At 37.3% G+C, this 18163-nt stretch overlaps 2 protein-coding genes across 2 annotated transcripts; both read left to right on the forward strand.

Annotated features, from left to right (window-relative positions):
* The first annotated feature begins 2090 nt into the window (after positions 1 to 2090).
* Positions 2091 to 5919, forward strand: LOC131993088 (multiple inositol polyphosphate phosphatase 1-like). Its single transcript, XM_059358810.1, has 5 exons — positions 2091 to 2739; positions 2817 to 3011; positions 3384 to 3481; positions 4496 to 4626; positions 5482 to 5919. Exons 1-5 carry the CDS (start codon positions 2160 to 2162, stop codon positions 5858 to 5860), a joined length of 1383 nt encoding a protein of 460 aa, XP_059214793.1. The 5' UTR covers positions 2091 to 2159; the 3' UTR covers positions 5861 to 5919.
* A 1676-nt stretch (positions 5920 to 7595) lies between these two features.
* On the forward strand, positions 7596 to 16620 carry LOC131993087 (multiple inositol polyphosphate phosphatase 1-like). The gene is made up of 5 exons (XM_059358809.1): positions 7596 to 8274; positions 9170 to 9364; positions 10422 to 10519; positions 11221 to 11351; positions 15889 to 16620. The coding sequence occupies exons 1-5, from the start codon at positions 7611 to 7613 to the stop codon at positions 16265 to 16267; spliced, it is 1467 nt and encodes a 488-aa protein (XP_059214792.1). The 5' UTR covers positions 7596 to 7610; the 3' UTR covers positions 16268 to 16620.
* The last annotated feature ends 1543 nt before the right edge of the window (positions 16621 to 18163 follow it).

Raw genomic sequence — 18163 nt, forward strand, 5'->3', positions numbered from 1 at the left:
ATTGTGAATTTAAATTCACAATTCACAATTATTCTGGCACTGGAGTCTTTCCATGGGATGTAGATGAAGATTTACATTGTATGTTGTGATATTGGCCTTACCAATGTTCAGAAGAAATGGGTAGTATAATGGGTCAGGCAGTGATATGATGGAAATCAATACCACAATAATCACCAAACATATTGTGTCCAATAAGGAAATTGGAAACAAATCTAATATAATAATCAAATTGATATTTAATGCAGTTAACTATGCTCTGCTGCCAAATTACATCAGACAAAATTCTTCATAAAGCAAAATCTTAACTCATTCATACAACACGTGTATCAAATCATTCATTTGGTCAACAACACACATGATCAAATCATCATGAAAAAAACATTTTTTATATATCAGACAGTAGTGGAGCGGTGTGGGGTGAGTACATTTATAGTAGCCTGGATGCAGCACAACCATTGTCATAACTATTCAAGCTTCACTTGACATTTTAAAGAATACTTGCATTCATTCTTGCTTTACATTCACGCTGCTTTGATCAGCTTATACTGGTTGATAAGAGAGGATAATTAAGTGGGCATGTCTTGAATAACCACTGAGTACATTTTCTTCCATTTAGTCTGACAGAGCATTCACTGTCTCTACAAGTAACTTGAGATACGAATCAGCCTTACGTGATTCTTTCACTGATACACAATGGAGCTCTTCGTATTCATCTTTCAGGACATAATCTGTTTAATTTGTAATAGCCTTGTCGCTGCGTAAAGCGTGACTGCCTGACTGCCATTAAAACCTGCACAGAACTTTCTCCAATAAAATCAGGAATGTTTGTTATAGACCTTTGTGAAATATACAAATCTTTACAGCCAAGCACAGGCTTTAAATTAAATTTTATACCCCAAAATTTTTGCATTATCTTTAATTCAGCCCTCAAGTTTGAGAAAAACAACATTTAAACAGTAGAATATTAGTTTATCTAGCTTTGAACTCACTTTGCAAACAAAACCATGCCTGCACCTTCTCCTCACCAGACTGCAAATCCCTCTCTATTGTCATTGGTCACTTCCTTTTCAAAACAAACTTAAATTTGACATTTAAATGAGAGTAGTTAATTTTCAGTCCTTCAAGAATTTAATTACACATGATGTCAAAGTCTACAGAATGGGGCCTTGCACTTGTAGAGCGCCTGCTGAATATACATAGTAAATGTCATCTTGAAATGTTATAACATGTAACAATCATGCTGATGTGTAAGTGCCATATAGTAGGGTCCAAGTATTGCAATTAAATATAATACCTTTTTTTCACCAGTTGGTAGAGTTAAATATGAAGTGTAAGGCTGGAAGGTATAAAAATAACTTTGAAAGATAATTTTGTTTTCTTTCTTTAATATTGTTTTATATTCTATTTATGCTATATTGTATCCCTTATTTTAACTCCCACTATTTTATTTAGGATTGCACCAATCCAACTTATTCATTATGGATCTGTAACCATTTTTATTTAAACAGAATTGAACTGATTGTTGACAATGCCCGATCCAGATAGGGAAATAAATGACCAAAAAGATCCATGTCATGCTGCATCTTGATTTCCAAGACTGAATATTCAAGCTCTATGGTCAACGTTTTATTGTGCCAATTTGATCTGAAGGCGAGTGACATGAAACTTCTGTGATAATGTGGTAATAAACGATGATAACACCTGTACTTACAAGAAGATTGTCAAACCAGAAGGTTTTGGTAAGAGAGTGGAGCAAAGGGCACACCAACAGTACTGTTGCAGTATTAAACAACTTCAAAGTGACACTGTGAGATATTAAAACATCATAAACCACAGGATTACTGGAACCAGTTTTGGAAAACCAAAAGCCTAAATTAACATTTACACAAAGGAGGAGCTGAATCATGGTACACAACAAGATACCTTAATAATATGACAAGATTTTTTTTTTCATTCTTATGATTTTAACTCTTCTTTTGAGGTTGTTAATCAATATCTCTTGTGTAAGAACATGTTTACTTTATACTTTAGGATATGCTGTGAGGAAAGTGGGGTAAACAAACTGGACTGGACTCTGCTCAGTCCTATTTTTGTTGCCGTCACACAGATGTTTTGGGTTTTGGGGACAGCTGCTTTTCAAGCCTCTTCTTGGGTGCATCATGCTGACTTTTCTTTGGAAACTCACTGCCTTTCACTTCCTCATCATCTCTTGCTGTCTACTTAATTATGTGAGTCCAGAGGACCATCCGGACATTCCAGCAATCGCCAAATATTTCAACACAAAAGGAACGTATGAAGAAGTGAACCCGCATCTCAAAGAGGACATACTTGCTGTAAACAGGTCTATCCTGCAGCCTCCATCTGCACAATGTCAACAAATTCATCTGACTGCAATTATAAGGCACGGCACCAGGTACCCGACGACCAAAAACATCAAGGAGATGCAGCAGCTCTACAACATTGTCCTACAAAATGCCACAGGCGTAGAGAGCTGGCTGCGTGAGATCCAGACCCAGTGGACGATGTGGTACACTGAGGACATGGACGGCCGACTCGTCCAGAAAGGTGTCAACGATCACAAGCATCTGGCTGTCAGGCTGTCAAAGCTGTTCCCCTCACTGATTTCAGAGGAGAAGCTCCGAGGTGGATTCATCAAATTTATAACCAGCTCAAAGCACAGGTGTGTCAACAGCACGCTGTCCTTCAAGGCAGGACTGACAGAGCTGTGGGCCATTACAGGTAAGACCAGTACCAGAAGAAATATATGATGATTTTTTTATATTCCCAGTATAACCTGTCCCCTTTTTCCCCCCCAGATAAGGAGTTTGATCATGCAGTGAATGATTCTCTCATGAGGTTTTTTGCCCAGTGCACCAGGTTTGTGCAGGAAGTTGATAACAATGCGACAGCTGTGTCAGAGGTGGACAAGTTCAAGCAGAGACCAGAGATGAGGAGGGTCCAGGAGAAGATTGCAGACCGACTCAGAGTCCTGTACAGACTCATCACACATGGTCATATCTACAGAAACTCTGCCTTTTTACGCTGTTGGGGTTACCGTGTGCATGTTTAAGACCTGGTTTATACTGTGTATCAGCAATTAATGAAAATTACACACAAAAAGTAATGCAATGAGCGTTCGATAGTGTGCAGAACTTTTCAGTGATCATATTTCACACTGGGTGGAGCTGTTTACTAATTTGGAATTGCAACATGTTGTAGTGAACCTTGAATTCCAAAAAGAATAGGTGCTTTAGTTATATGTTTGAGACTTTTTTTGATCAGCTGTAGTGTTTTGTGGTTTAGTTCTTTCTGGTAGATGTCTGGCATCTGCATTCCCTGCATACTTCATCACTAAACATTTTATACCAACCCCTCCCCTGCAGATATGGCTGAGGCTGCATTTTACCTGTGTGCCTATGAATTTGCAATCAAGGCAGTTAACTCCCCTTGGTGTCAACTGTTTGATGAGGATGACGCAAAGGTAAGAGATCAGTGGTTAACTGTATGTTCAATATAATGCAACAGTGGCAACCTTTGTTTTGTCCTTAATTATTGTGAAAAGGAATAATGCACATTTTACCTTGATTATCTTGTTTTTATAATAGTTTAAAGCCCAAATTGTGATTGAAAATAACATTTTATTCACGTCTAACCCTAGTAGGAAAAGCAAATGTGTCATGAATAACAATAACAGTGGTTCTGTTCAAGTGTCCAAATAAGACAGTGAGCCAGCATACACAATGCCATACCGCTAAAATTTAAAAAAACTAAATGGAATGGAGCCATCATGAATTTATAAGTCACACAATGTGTTTTTTTTCTACTTTGATATGTCAAGATGTGCATTAGACACTGCTAAAAATGTTCATTTCACAGTCACAAGTTAATTTATTTATAGAGCTCTTCATCACACAGTATGTTTGCCTACATAAGCAAAAACTGTTTAAATTTATCACAAGCAACTCTCCTAGGACTTTTTTAGAGGGAAAAGAAACACAGAGTCAGGGAGTAAAATGAAGCAGCACCGATACTGCATACAAGGTTAGTTTCAGGGTTATATTTAGAGTCACAATGAAGTAGAAGAGAGGCACTTCAATTGATGAGCCAGGCACTTTGGGCTGACCAGAGGAGCACTTAGGTCAACCAGGGGCACAGACACTAAACCCACTATTTTGAATCCAACACAAACAGGACAAAGCAAACAAACAGCACTGTATAATTTAGGTCAGAGGTACACAGCACCCTCAACATCAGACAAATCACTTCTATATCCTATTTCTTGTGTCTAAGAAACAATAACAGACCATTCATTCATTGAGAAACCCTATGGGGATTCTAAGAAAGCGTGTTTTGTGTCTTGTGTTACGAGATGACCTAACATTCTCCCGCAGCTTGAAATCTTATCTCACAGAATGCAAAATGCTATAATGGGAAATTCTTCTTTTTAATGCTGGAAGGTCACCCACATACAGGTTTGAACTATTTGCTCTAACAGGTTATGGAGTACTCAAGTGACTTGAGAGAATTCTGGAAAAGAGGGTATGGTTATGATATCAACAGCAAGTCGAGCTGCATTCTCTTTCACGATGTGTTTAATCGACTGAACAAAGCAGTCAGCGAGAACAAGTAAGTGAGCTTTATTTCTGTCTGTCCCCCAATCTTTGTTGTTCTGGCGTTTACAAAGGTTGAAGAAAGTATAAGGAGTTTGGTTTTTAACTGGTTATGAAGCAGTATAACATTAATACTAATATATCTATCTGACCTACAAAAGCAAACAAGACCATCAGTGAAAGGATTATGCCTAATGCCTGTCAGATGGTCTGATTCTAGGCGAAATAACACAAAACGACTGATTTCACAGAGTCTAGAAAAAACCTATGTTTACATTTTCCCCAACTTATTCTGATTCCAGTTACTGATGTTTTGTCACTGCCCTCTCTGTCTAATACCGACACACAAGGCATTCTTTTGCATCCAGGAACTTAAGAAGAGCATGAGTAGCTGCGTATATGGCAATGGCAACATGGACACCACCAAGTCTAACAATTTAGCAAGCTAGTAAGCGGGTTATTTAATTTTAAGAATACTAAGACATAAAAACAGAGGAAATAGATGAGGCCATGGAATATCAACATGTTCCTTAGATTTATAATGAAGGAAAAATTGACACTAATGATGCTGTGAAAAACAAAGGGGTTGAGGATTCATATGGAATCTTTTCTCGAACACGATAAAGACAGATTCATTAGATGGCAGCAAAGTATGGAGGTATAAAATGTGCCCTTACACACATTAAGGTTAAAAAATAACTGTGGTATAAATACTTCAGACATTGCTTGGTCCAAATTGCATATTCTGCTTTGTAGCAAGTGTTAGCAAGTCTTCTCAAGTGTTTCTGTTTCTTTACACTAAGCACTTCCTTTATGGAAAAGACCTCCAATAAGAGTCATGTTAAATCCTGAACTTTTTTAATCATGTCAGGTCAGGCCAGCAGGTGACTGAAGCTGTGACTGTTCAGGTCGGCCATGCAGACACCCTGCTCCCACTGCTCACCCTCCTGGGCTTCTTCAAAGACAGTGAGGCCCTGACTTCCACCAACTACGCCACACAGAGCCAACGCTCCTTCCGCACCAGCCGCATGTTACCCTACGCAGCTAACTTAATCCTGGTTCTGTATGACTGTGGGGGAGGCGACCTGAGACTGCAGCCGCTGCTCAACGAGAAGCCCGTTGCTTTCCCCGGGTTGACGGACCAGCAGGCCTCCATGCCGCTCTATCAAGACGTCAGGGATCACTACAAGGAGCTGCTGCAAGGCTGTGACTTTGAGACTGAGTGTCAGCTGTCTAAAAGTTCTGCTTAAGTGTATAGACAGACAGGGAAGGTCCTCAAAAAGAAAGCATTACAGTGGCTTTATTCTCTTTTATTTGATAAACAGAATAAAAAAATATGTTCTTATCATGAAAATGTTATCGGTTGAGTGATACATTAACTCATTTTTTGCTTTGGAAATTTAAAATATGGTTTCCTTTGCTGCTCGCCATCGGCAAACGTGTTTTTTGAAATACTGAATTTAAAATTAAGATATGACTAACTTAACAATGAGTCTGTTGTAATATTTTCTAAACATTCTTTCTCTGTCCTGTGCAGTGATACAGGTGGTGGCCATAGACTTTGTGAAACCTCACTGTTGGAAATATTCTGCATGTTTACTATAAATACACAAAATATTTCTACAGCTACAAAAACCTTTTACACATGTGAAAATTATATATGTGGGCTAATTTCCCCTCCACACATTCACAAAATATTTATACAGCTGCACAACTGTTTTTCTCATTTACAAACTTTAGATAAGCTCAAAATATTTATGACCATTATTTGAGCCCACTCTTTTTCTTTATATTTCACTGCCATAATTAGGCAAATGTAATTGTCATTTGACATTTAAGCCTTATATTGTTATTTTTACTTAACCTTAAACTAGTGGTTTTGGGTGTCTAACTTTAACCAAAGTTTTTTTTTAGTACTTTTAAAAGTTGTTTTTTTTTTAAAAGCTTAACAGTGTTTTGTTTTTTTAACCTATAACCAGTGGTTTAGGTGTCAAATCTTCGTTTTAAAGCCTAACCCAGATATTTATACCCAACCTTCAAGCAGTGGTTTTGGTGCCTAACCTTAACCAAAATGTTTTTTAGTACTTTAAAAAAATGTTTTTTAACTTTATTAAAGCAACATGGTGCAATACAAGACAATACACCAACAAAACGCTGTCAGGGGGTTTCAACAATACAGAGGCAAGCTTTCATACTAAAACATTGTAAATTGTACATAAATTCAAAGTTTTTATAGCTTTAATGTTGGTAAATTTCTTAATAGACATAATATATTGTTTGGTTTCATTTTCAAAGACAAGAAAGAGAGGCTTTTGATTAACGTAATGACATTTATGGATATGCCATTTGGCTAACTGTCTCATGAGATTGATGATATAGTATTGTTCTTCTTTTACATAAGGAAAGTCAGTGAAACCAAACAGAATATTTTCAAAGCACAGGGACAAATGAGGTTCAATTGAAATAGAAATCAGGTTATAAATATCTACCCATAATTTAGTTGAGAAAAGGCAAGACCAAAATAAATGAAAAACATCTCCAGGGTGTCCTTCACGGAAAGAGCAGTTGAAGTCTATGTCTTTCTTAAATCGTTGTAAAAAAAACTTTAGATGGGATCTTTATTTAGTACTTCCAGTACTTAAAACAGCACTCGTAGCATGTTTACAACTGTTGTGGTCTTCACGTGTTTGCAGCATGGTTTAAGCGACAGAAGTCACGTGTCACAAAGAACAAATTGTCGCCATGTTTGCAGCGGTACTAACGTCCATAATCAAATTCTTTTGGAGCAAAATATGTAGATATTTAATGTTATCTTTGGTTTGCATGAACTCATGTTATATAATTGCATGAACGTACACTGCCCGCATTCATTATGTCAGAGTAACCTCCGCTAAAGATTAAAATACAAACCGAACGTCATGTGATTAAAAGTGGTCAATGTTCATCACAGTGTATTATGTAAAGTTTTAGGGCAGGTTCTGATTGGCTGGACGGTGCCACATGACTGACGTCATTCAGTTTTGGGGTCTAGGAGGTGGGGGTGCACACAGCAATACAAACAAGCTAGTCAGCTACATAATGCCGACCGTATTTTGGAAAATAATTGTTAATCTCTCAATCATAACTGGCTTTTGCAGCTGCTTCCGTAACGATGCGACTCCTGAGGAAAACCCAAACATACCAGCTATCGCCAAATACTTCACTACGAAAGGCAGGTATGAGGAAGTGAACCCGCATCTCATAGAGGACATACTTGCTGTAAACAGATCCATCCTGCAGCCTCCATCCGCACAGTGTCGCGAAATTCATCTGACCGCCATCATCAGGCATGGCACGAGGTACCCGACCAGCAAAAATGTCAAAAAGATGCAGAAACTTTACGATCTGGTGAAAAGAAGCGCGTCGGGCAAACAGAGCTGGCTGCGTGAGATCCAGACCCAGTGGACGATGTGGTACACTGAGGACATGGACGGCCGACTCGTCCAGAAAGGTGTCAACGATCACAAGCATCTGGCTGTCAGGCTGTCAAAGCTGTTCCCCTCACTGATTTCAGAGGAGAAGCTCCGAGGTGGATTCATCAAATTTATAACCAGCTCAAAGCACAGGTGTGTCAACAGCACGCTGTCCTTCAAGGCAGGACTGACAGAGCTGTGGGCCATTACAGGTAAGACCAGGACAACCAGAAATCACAATCAGAAATACTTTATTTTTGCCTGGGGGGATAAATTGCAGTTTTTACACATTTTGTTTATTTTTTTTTTCATTTCATCTACATTTTGAATATATACTGTTATTTATTGTCCACTAGAAGCTTATTTAATCCCATGTGTCACTTCTTGTAAATCATTATAATGACAAACCTATGACACAAAATGAAAAAAATGTATAAAAGTAATGCGAAACTTTATTGAACTAATGACTTAGTGTCTCAAACTAATAAGAAACTCTCTCAAAATAATAACTTAGTATCACAAAATGAGACATTTTCTCAAAATAATGACTCAGCATTACAAACTTGTGAGAAACAACAAAATAATGAGAATTTGTTTTATGAAGTCATGCCTTAGTATCTCAAAAATAACGAGGAACCTCCAAATAATGACTTAGAATTGCGGAATTACATTAAAGTTTCTTGAAACAATGACGTAGTATCTCAAAATGATGACATCATTTTGCAAAATAAGAAATGTTCTCAAAAACTTGATAAATGTTCTCAAAATAAAGACCTAGCATTGCAAACTTGTGCAACACTCAAAATAATGAGCATGCTTTCATGAAATAATGGCTTAGTATCTCAAAATAACGAGAAAGTCTCCAAATGACATAGGATTACAAAATATGAGATACTTCATGAAAATTATGACAAAGTATCTCAAAACAATTAGACACAGTCTTGAAATAATCACTTAGTATCTCAAAATAATGACTTGGTTGCTTAAAAGAAGGAGAAACTTGAGAAAGTTTGTCATTATTTTTGAGATGCTAAGTTACTGTTTTACTCTAAATGAATTACTGTTTTTTGTCTCTTTTTTTCTTTAACTGGCATACTTTCTTCCCAGATAAGGAGTTTGATCATGCAGTGAACGATGCTCTCATGAGGTTTTTTGACCAGTGCACCAGGTTTGTGCAGGAAGTTGATAACAACCCCACAGCTCTGTCAGAGGTGGACAAGTTCAAGGAGGGACCAGAGATGAGGAGGGTCACTGAGAAGATCGCAGACCGTCTCGCAGTCCCCTACAACAGCATCACAGCTGGTGAGTGGTGGAGGAACTATTCAGGTCCATCTTTATTTATATAAATACCCCATTACAAGTGGAAAGCCATGCATTCAGAATATTCCTTAAAGTTAAATAAGCTAAGTATGTTCCACAAAGTGTATGTCTTATCAGAAGTAAAATCTTTGTGGTAATTTGATGAAATGCAACTTTATTTAGGAAGATGCACCATGTGAGGTCAAGACAAAGTAGAATAATGAAGGTGTAAGAGCTAGATTTAGACACAAGGCCCCTCGACAAGACAGGGCCACAATATTACTGCAGGAACCAGTTAACATTAGTACCAGTCATATTTGCTGTGTTTTCATTTGTCTCTTTGTGGTCATTTTGTGTCTCTTTGACATTGTTTTGTTTCACTTTATAATTATCTTATATAGTTATTTGTTTGTCTGTGGTTATTTTGTCCCTTTTTCTAGTTATCTTGTGTCAGAAAGGAAAACTCTGGCTGCCACCTTTTCATTGATTTGTCGACTAATCCGTCATTTTGTTCTTAGTCAACTAAGATCTATTTAGTTGATTATTCTGTTGTGTTTGTGATGCTGAATTACTTATTTCCAAGAAACTTATGATCATATCTCTGGTAAACACACATGGTGCTTTAAGACGACTCTTTGTGCAGAAATGTTATTTTACAGATCTGTCAACTCAATCCACTAATAGTGTATGTCACAGCCAAGAAACACACTCAAATGCATCTAATGTATTTAAAAACAACAATTAGCAGTCACTTATCAGCAGTGTGAACACTGAAATATGGCCGATGGCATGTAGGTCATATTTCATATTGGGTATGTGGACAGTAGATGGAGCTGTTTTCTAATTAAGAGTACTGCAATTCCACCAGACTGAACTGTAGCAAATATCATCTTCATTTGTGGCATTGAAAAAAATGCCACAGGCCTCAAACTGGTGCAGTAATTAAACAAGATGCATCATGGTGTTTAGAATAAATCACATCCCAGTGCTTCTGTTTTAATAGCTGTCTGGCATTTCTGTCTGTGCTGTGTATCAACATATTGTAACCTTTCTCCTGCAGATATGGCCGAAGCTGCATTTTATTTGTGTGCTTATGAGTTTGCCATCAAGACTGTGAACTCCCCCTGGTGTCGGCTTTTTGATGAGGTCGATGCCAAGGTATGACCCATAGTTATTCAATAATTTGATCATTTAATGTGCTGTTGTGTAAGCGTGCAGGTAAGAGCCCGTTATGAAGGTTGGAGGAGAATTTTACGGGTCCGTTACAAAATGAGCTTGTTTCAAGTTTGTGTTAATGAATCACAATCGATTAGACTGTTTGAAGTTTATTTATATGTGGGGGTCTTTTTTTTTTTACCACAATGTGTGCTGTTTTTTTTTTATTTTATTTGTTAAGCATTTGCTTTAATGTATCACTAACAAGTCTGAAAAAATAACAGAAAACCTACAGAAGAACATAAAAGACACAGAAGAACGCAAAGATAAAATGAGAAGGCCACAAAAACTAGAGGGCGCTGGAAAACAGGCCAACATCCCTGACTGAAAACTTAACAGAAAAAGTTAGAAAAGGCAAGTTCAAGAAAAACTCCTGCCTACCTTTTTCCATAAGTTTGTTAAAAAAGCAGAAGGTAATGCTTTCTCTGCTTTGCAACAGAACTCATTCGCTGATAAACCTTTTGGCATCATTCATCTCACAAAGACTGTTTTGTGTCTTGTGTTACAAGTTGACCTAACACTCAGGAAGTCTGAAATGTAACCTGGCATAACAACAGACTGACAGATTGCTATCTTTTTCAGTCTTCACCTGAAGCCCACCCCACATTCACTCTAATAATGAGTTTTACTATCTGCTCCATCAGGTTATGGAGTATGCAAATGATCTGAAGCAATTCTGGAAAAGAGCCTATGGTTATGATATTAACAGCAAGTCGAGCTGCATTCTCTTCCATGATGTGTTTAGTCGACTGAACAAAGCAGCCGACGAGAACAAGTAAGTGAGCTTTATTTCTGACTGTCCCCCAATCTTTGTTGTTTTGGTATTTACAAAGGTTGAAGAAAGTATAAGGAGTTTGAACTGGTTATGAAACAGTGTAATATTGTTATTAACTAGTCCAGTGGAAAACAACAAAAAAACAACAATGCATCTCTCTAGCCTGGTAAAAATGATACATCCTATCATGTGACTCGCAATCGGTGGCAGAATGTTACTCAGTACATTTACTCAAGTACTGTGACTCTAAAGTTCTACTCCGCTGCATTTGAGGCAGAATTTGTACTTTTTACTCCACTACATTTAGTTGCCAGCTTTAGTTACTTGATGGGCTATAAAGTTAGCTGTCACGTTGACTTCACCGCAGTGTGTGTGTCTGTGTGGCGCGGACATGCACAATATGCTTATTTTGTCCACACAGTCAACATCAGCTCCTCTCACAAATCGAAGACATGTTGACAGTCTCGCAGACACACGCAGACACACGCAGACACACACACACACACATCTAACATTACAATATAGCCTAAAAATGCACTTAAACTTCAATACACTGCATGTAGTGAAGTGAGCCGCTCACAGCCAGTTCCCAACTCCGTGCGTAATTTTTTTTTTTTTTTAAGATTATTTTTTGGGCATCTTTGCTTTTATTGAAAGTGATAGGTAGAAAGGGGGAGACAGAGGGGAGGAGATGCGGCAAAGGGACCTCGGGCCGGATTTGAACCCGGTTCTGCCGCAAGAAGGACTCAGCCTTAATGGTACGCTCTACCAGTGTGAGCCACCAGGACGTCCCACTCCGTGCGTAATTTTACGCACTCGGACATACTGTAGGCTACCAGTCAAAGGTGAATGAGAAAAGCGTGGCCAAACTTTTGACTGGTACTGTAGATTTTGTGTTTATCTCCTTAAATCACCTGGAAATAACAGCAGTCTGCTACAGTTAAAACACACAGACCTCAGTTATGCCCAGGTGTGTACTTAACATGCTATTTGTTACATTTATTTTACATATGGCATTTCTTGCATCCAGGTGCAAAATATACACATTAGGTAAGTTAACGCTGCTTGCAGACACCATGATCACGGTCTCCCATCTGACGTGAATATTAAGTAGCCATATGGAACACAGTCTCTTCACAATACGATTCCATCAGACCACTGTTTAACCCAAGTCGGCACCTTTGCACAGTCCCATTATGTTATTTGTTGTTAACTAATAAGTAAAACATTTTGTTTATGCTGCATTTTGCTTATTCTTCACTTCCCTATATATGTATCGCATGTCAGGCCCATTCTCTCGAAACAGCCTAATTAAGCCAAAAAAAATTCGACCAAGATCTAAGTTTATCTAAGTTCAGTTTTAAAATTCACCTTGCCTTTCAGAGCTTCCATAAAATATTATATTGCAATACAAAAAAATGTAATACTGAATCATCATCCAAATACTGTGATCGTATCGAATTGGGAGAAAAGCATATTTTCGCAGCCCTACTAACTACAAGCTCATGAGTTCCATTCCAACACTGTTTATTAGGATTAAGGAATCTTTGGCTTCCAGTTTTTGATGGGATTTTTGACAATAAGATTATCATCAGCCTTAACATTTAAAGCACTGCATGGTAAGACATTCATTAGTACAAGTAAGTTAGATAAGTTGACCAAGATACAAGTAATCCACAATTTTCTTGCTGTCTTTTATCAAGCAAATAAATCAAACATTCTCTATTTCTAGCTTTCTTTAGTTCTAGTGTTTTTTTCCCAAACTGTTTGTTGGATAATACAGGACACCTGTTGGTTTTTTTTAATGCCATGCCATAGTATACATGGGCTGACGTCCATCAGAGTTGCCAAGAACTGGTGGTTATCAGTTCCAGCAGGTCAAGGACAAGGTTAATCATGTGGCAAGGGATATTCTGGTTGGTTAGATTTGTTCCCAAGGCACTGGCAAATGTCACACTTTAATCTGAATACTAGTATGAGTAGTAGAGTGTCCTCATCGATTCATCACTGTCATCAGTTTTTCTTACAATTTTCACAATAATAACCCACTCAACTCTACACACTGGAGGTGGGCTCATCCAGGTGTGAAATACTGTGTAAAACATGTGGTCGCATTCCCTTTTGGTAGCAGCAAATAACCATGTTATTGTAGCCAGTGTAAATGCTGAGCTTCATTGTGCTGGTTTTCATGATTGATTCATCTTTTTATTGTTTGTCAAAGAGGGCACTGTTTTGCAAAGCCCAATGGATTAGTCATCTAATATCCATATTGGTGTGTGAAAACACGAAACTTAATTTTGACATTGCCCTCTGAGATAAAGTTGATTGGCTTGGGAGGTTAATGAACTCTAGTAGCGTAAAAATCTCTGTTGAATGAGGATTTTCATCACAAGGGTCATTTGGGAAACAACAACCGAGCAAATTCATGGCATAAACTTTTCCTCAAAGTTTGATAAGACTGTGTGTTTTCCAAGTACAAAGATCAAATTTCTTTTCAGGCCCTTTCACCTCAACATTAAAACCCTGAGTGGGATGGGCGTATCCATTAATCTGCTCTTTCTGTGCTGTTGCTCTTTGCAGGAGGCATGACTTTGCTGTTTTAAATCCTTGATCTGGTGAAGGACAAGTCATTTATTATGGAGATCTCAAATGTGACATTCATAGGTATACACCTATGTGTAAATAAGAGTGTTTCCCTTTAAAATACCTTTGACATTACTGAGCAACTGTTATGCACATGCAGTTTCAATGCAGACTGTGTTTTCATCTACATTTTTCATCTGACAAAATGACTCCCATTTCTTCTTTAGTAATGGTCAATTGACGCTGCACATTTAAAGTTGTTTCACTGAGACATTAACATTAGCCTTCCCTGAATTTGCTTGCACAAATATGCCACTCTGACACGACTGGAATGTAACCCACTCACTTAAATGCATGTATCACTTTAAATTTCCCTTTGCTTTAGATTTGCAATACATTTTTACTTTTATTTATTTTAATACACTGATGTCTCTGAAGCAATATAACACCAGAAATAAATATGTTCCATGTGATATCTACTAAAGTTGCAACAATTGCTTTGATTATTGATTATAGAACAGAAATATTCTTTTGCCAGATCTGCTAAATGATGTTCTAAAATTTCTTATTTAGTTAAAATAATAGTTCAAAACAAAGATTTTTCAGTTAACAATTATAAAATAATACAATTTGATTTTTTTCTGCAATAAAGAGGCTTTTTTTTAACTCCCCTTCTTAAAGTTGAGATAAAGCTGGTTGTGTGTCTCTGAAATCCCAGCCAAGTATTTAATTTCACCTGTACCATTCCAGTATTACTATTGCTGTATTGCTATTTTTTCTCATTCATTCCAGGAATTAAATAATTAATTTTTACAGTGTACATATTCTATATTGTTAAAAAAAAAAAAAATTACCCCTGGTTTGTATAGCGAGATAATTGGTGGTGTCACTTTCCTTTCTGGCTATTTTGGTGCCATCTGGCTGCTCTGAAATAAATTATAGTTTTGGTTTGATTAAACTTCACTCGACTTTTTTTGTCTCATAAACTTTAATTTTGACAGTTGGTCTCATTTTTATATGTTTTTTCAGTTTTCATCTTTTTTGTGGGCTTCCATACAAATACATAAACATTTACTCAGGTCAGTTACCTGAGTAAATGTTTATGTTAGGAATTTCAATCACTTTGAAGAGTTAATATTTGTTCTACCCCAGAGAGTACTCTAAAGTTTTTGTCATTTTGCTCCAGGTTCAGTTAAACTAACTGACATTAGCTTCAATGTAAGCCGGTAAAAGTGAATGTAATTTGCAACTGCTAATGTTTTCTTAACGGTTCTGCTTTAATCTCACAACCACGAGTGTGACCATAGCCGGTAGTCTCCTGTAACTTAAAATAATACTACAACAACTAACTTGCAAATGGCTTGAATATAGTGTTATGTTTGTCATTAATGCAACAGCTTAACAATACTGTAAGGGGATAATATGCCCAGCCTCCCTGATCAAGGGACATTTGAAAACAGCAACATTTTTTTCACAATTATGTTTATTTATTCTAATCAACTAAGGGAAATTATAAAATACACCTACCCCCAAACACTTCACAACAACATCATACTCTCAGTAAAAAAGGAAAGAAAGAAAGGAAAAACGAAAAAACAATAGCCATTGATGGATTGTAAAAAAGGGTTTCCAAATTTTGTAAAAGTCCTCATCTTTCCTTTTGTCAGATAGGTCAGTTTTTCTAGTGCCAGGTCTCAAGACATCTCTTTAATCCATTGACCTCTGGTAGGTACATGTGCACTTTTTATATCAATTTGGACTTTTTTTTCTCATACACTTTTTCACTCAAGGAATGCAAAGTATACAATTTGAATTTTTTTTTTTTTTTGCTACAGCCTGAGGTGCTATCTTTTGACTGCTCTGTGGACATTGTAGTCAAAAAAACCCTTTCTTAGGCTATTTACAGTGTCCAATACGTGTTTAACCTGTAACTGACGTATATCCTGTGCCTCAGGTCAGGCCAGCAGGTGACTGAAACTGTGACTATCCAGGTCGGCCATGCAGAGACCCTCCTGCCACTGCTCACCCTCCTGGGCTTCTTCAAAGACAGTGAGGCCCTGACTTCCACCAACTACGCCACACAGAGCCAACGCTCCTTCCGCACCAGCCGCATGTTACCCTACGCAGCTAACTTAATCCTGGTTCTGTATGACTGTGGGGGAGGCGACCTGAGACTGCAGCCGCTGCTCAACGAGAAGCCTGTCGATTTCCCCGGGTTGACGGACCAGCAGGTCTCCATGCCGCTCTATCAAGACGTCAGGGATCACTACAAGGAGCTGCTGCAAGGCTGTGACTTTGAGACTGAGTGTCGACTGTTTGGCAATCCTGCTTAAGTTTCAGCAGACAGAAAAGATGCTGGAGAAGAGGGCATTCAGTGGCTTTAATGTTTTTTATTTGAAAAGCGAGTGAAAATTGTTTAGAAGTGTCTTATTCTAATGATCTCCCTTATATGAAGCATTACCAAATCAGTGTTTAGCCTGGCCTTTTTTCTGAAGTAAGCAATAAAGAAGCTTTTTTTTTTTTTTTTAAATCACTCTCTCTTACGGCTAAGATAAAGCAGGTTGTGTGTCTCTGAAATGGAACCAAGACGATATTTTAATTTCACCTGTACCATTACAGTATTATTACTGCTATATTGTTTTTCCCCCCAAGGTTTCATTACAGGAATTAAATAATTTGCAGTGTACACATTCTATATTGTTCCAAAACAAAATACATGTACACTTGTTATATCAATTTAGACTTATTTTTCTCTCATAAACTTTCAGTCATAATAATGACTTTTTATCTTATATTTGTAACTTCTTTTTTCTGTTTTCATTTTTTTTTTCTTATACTGGCAGAAATGGGCTTCCATACATATACATGTAGTGGAGTGTAAAAGTGCAATATTTCCATCTGAAATGTAGAATTGAATTATGAAAAAGAATAAAATGAAAATACAATTATGTCAAAATTGTACTTAAGTATGTTACAGTAACTGTTAGGCTACCTAAGAAAATAGAAAATTCGACCACTTCTATGGAATAGACTGAATTAGTACTACCCCGGAGAGTAACCTGAACTTTCTGCCATTTTGCACCAGTAGAGATTAATAGCCAAACTCATCGGTTCCCAAACTTTTTTAGCCGCGCACCCTCTTCTATGTCCCATCTGGGTTGACGCACCCCAAATCCCCCACACCTTCAAAAAAAAAGACAAAATGCAATAAGCTTTTTTATAGCCATATTAAAGGTGGCATGTTTAATCATGCTCAAATGACCAGAACACACATATAATAAAATAATCACGATCACAACAATGCGCTCTCGAATTTGAATTAATCTGAAACACAGTTTCAATATAACGCAAACAAAGTTATGCACAAGCTTCCACTTTTAAGAGCAAAGAGGAGGATGACAGGATCAGAGGCAGAGAGCAGATAAGCTGGGGAAAATGTTATAATATTTTGAACCGCTTTAAACAAAAATTGCAGCAAGTTTAAATGACCATGGAGGAAACACAACGCTGTCATCATAACACAGGTTGGAAAAATGGAAGATGATAACTTCTACGCTTCATTTTAAGATGAAGTGCATTTTGACTAGCCTGCATTTATTAATTAATAAATATTACAGTTTTTGATTTTACATTTTACAAAGGAAATGTTTATTTACACGTCTTTATTGTGTGTGTGTGTGGGGGGTGTAATTATTAGACCGTCATTACATTTTTCATCTGGCCACCTGGCCTAGCTGATATCAGTTTTGAAGTTAGACGGTTAAAGCTAACATCATTTTGACTTTTTTTTTTTTTTATCTCATAATGATTACTTTATCCTATAATGTCTGCTGTTGGTCTCATAATTATGACGTTTTATCTAATATTTAAACAGATTTTTCTTTTACTGGCAGAGATGAGCTTCCATACATATCCATGTATTAAGTAAAAAGTGCAATATTTCCATCTGCAATGTAGAGTGGACGTATGAAGTGGAATAAAAAGAAAACAAGGAAAAAAGGATGGCATGTCAAAATTACTATTAGAGGACGTTACATTAACAATTCCTTGAGTAAATGTTTATGTTACGACATTCAATCACTTTTACTGAATAGACCGAAGACTTAATGTTGGTAATTCCCCGCAGGGTAACCTAAACTTTCTGCCATTTTGCTCCGCTAGAGTTTAGTAAGCCTAAATGTCATTAGCATGAAAGTTAGTTGGGTAAAGCGAACGTAATAACGTTCTAT

This window comes from Centropristis striata, chromosome 20, assembly GCF_030273125.1.
Source record: "Centropristis striata isolate RG_2023a ecotype Rhode Island chromosome 20, C.striata_1.0, whole genome shotgun sequence".
NCBI classification, from domain to species: Eukaryota; Metazoa; Chordata; class Actinopteri; order Perciformes; family Serranidae; genus Centropristis; species Centropristis striata.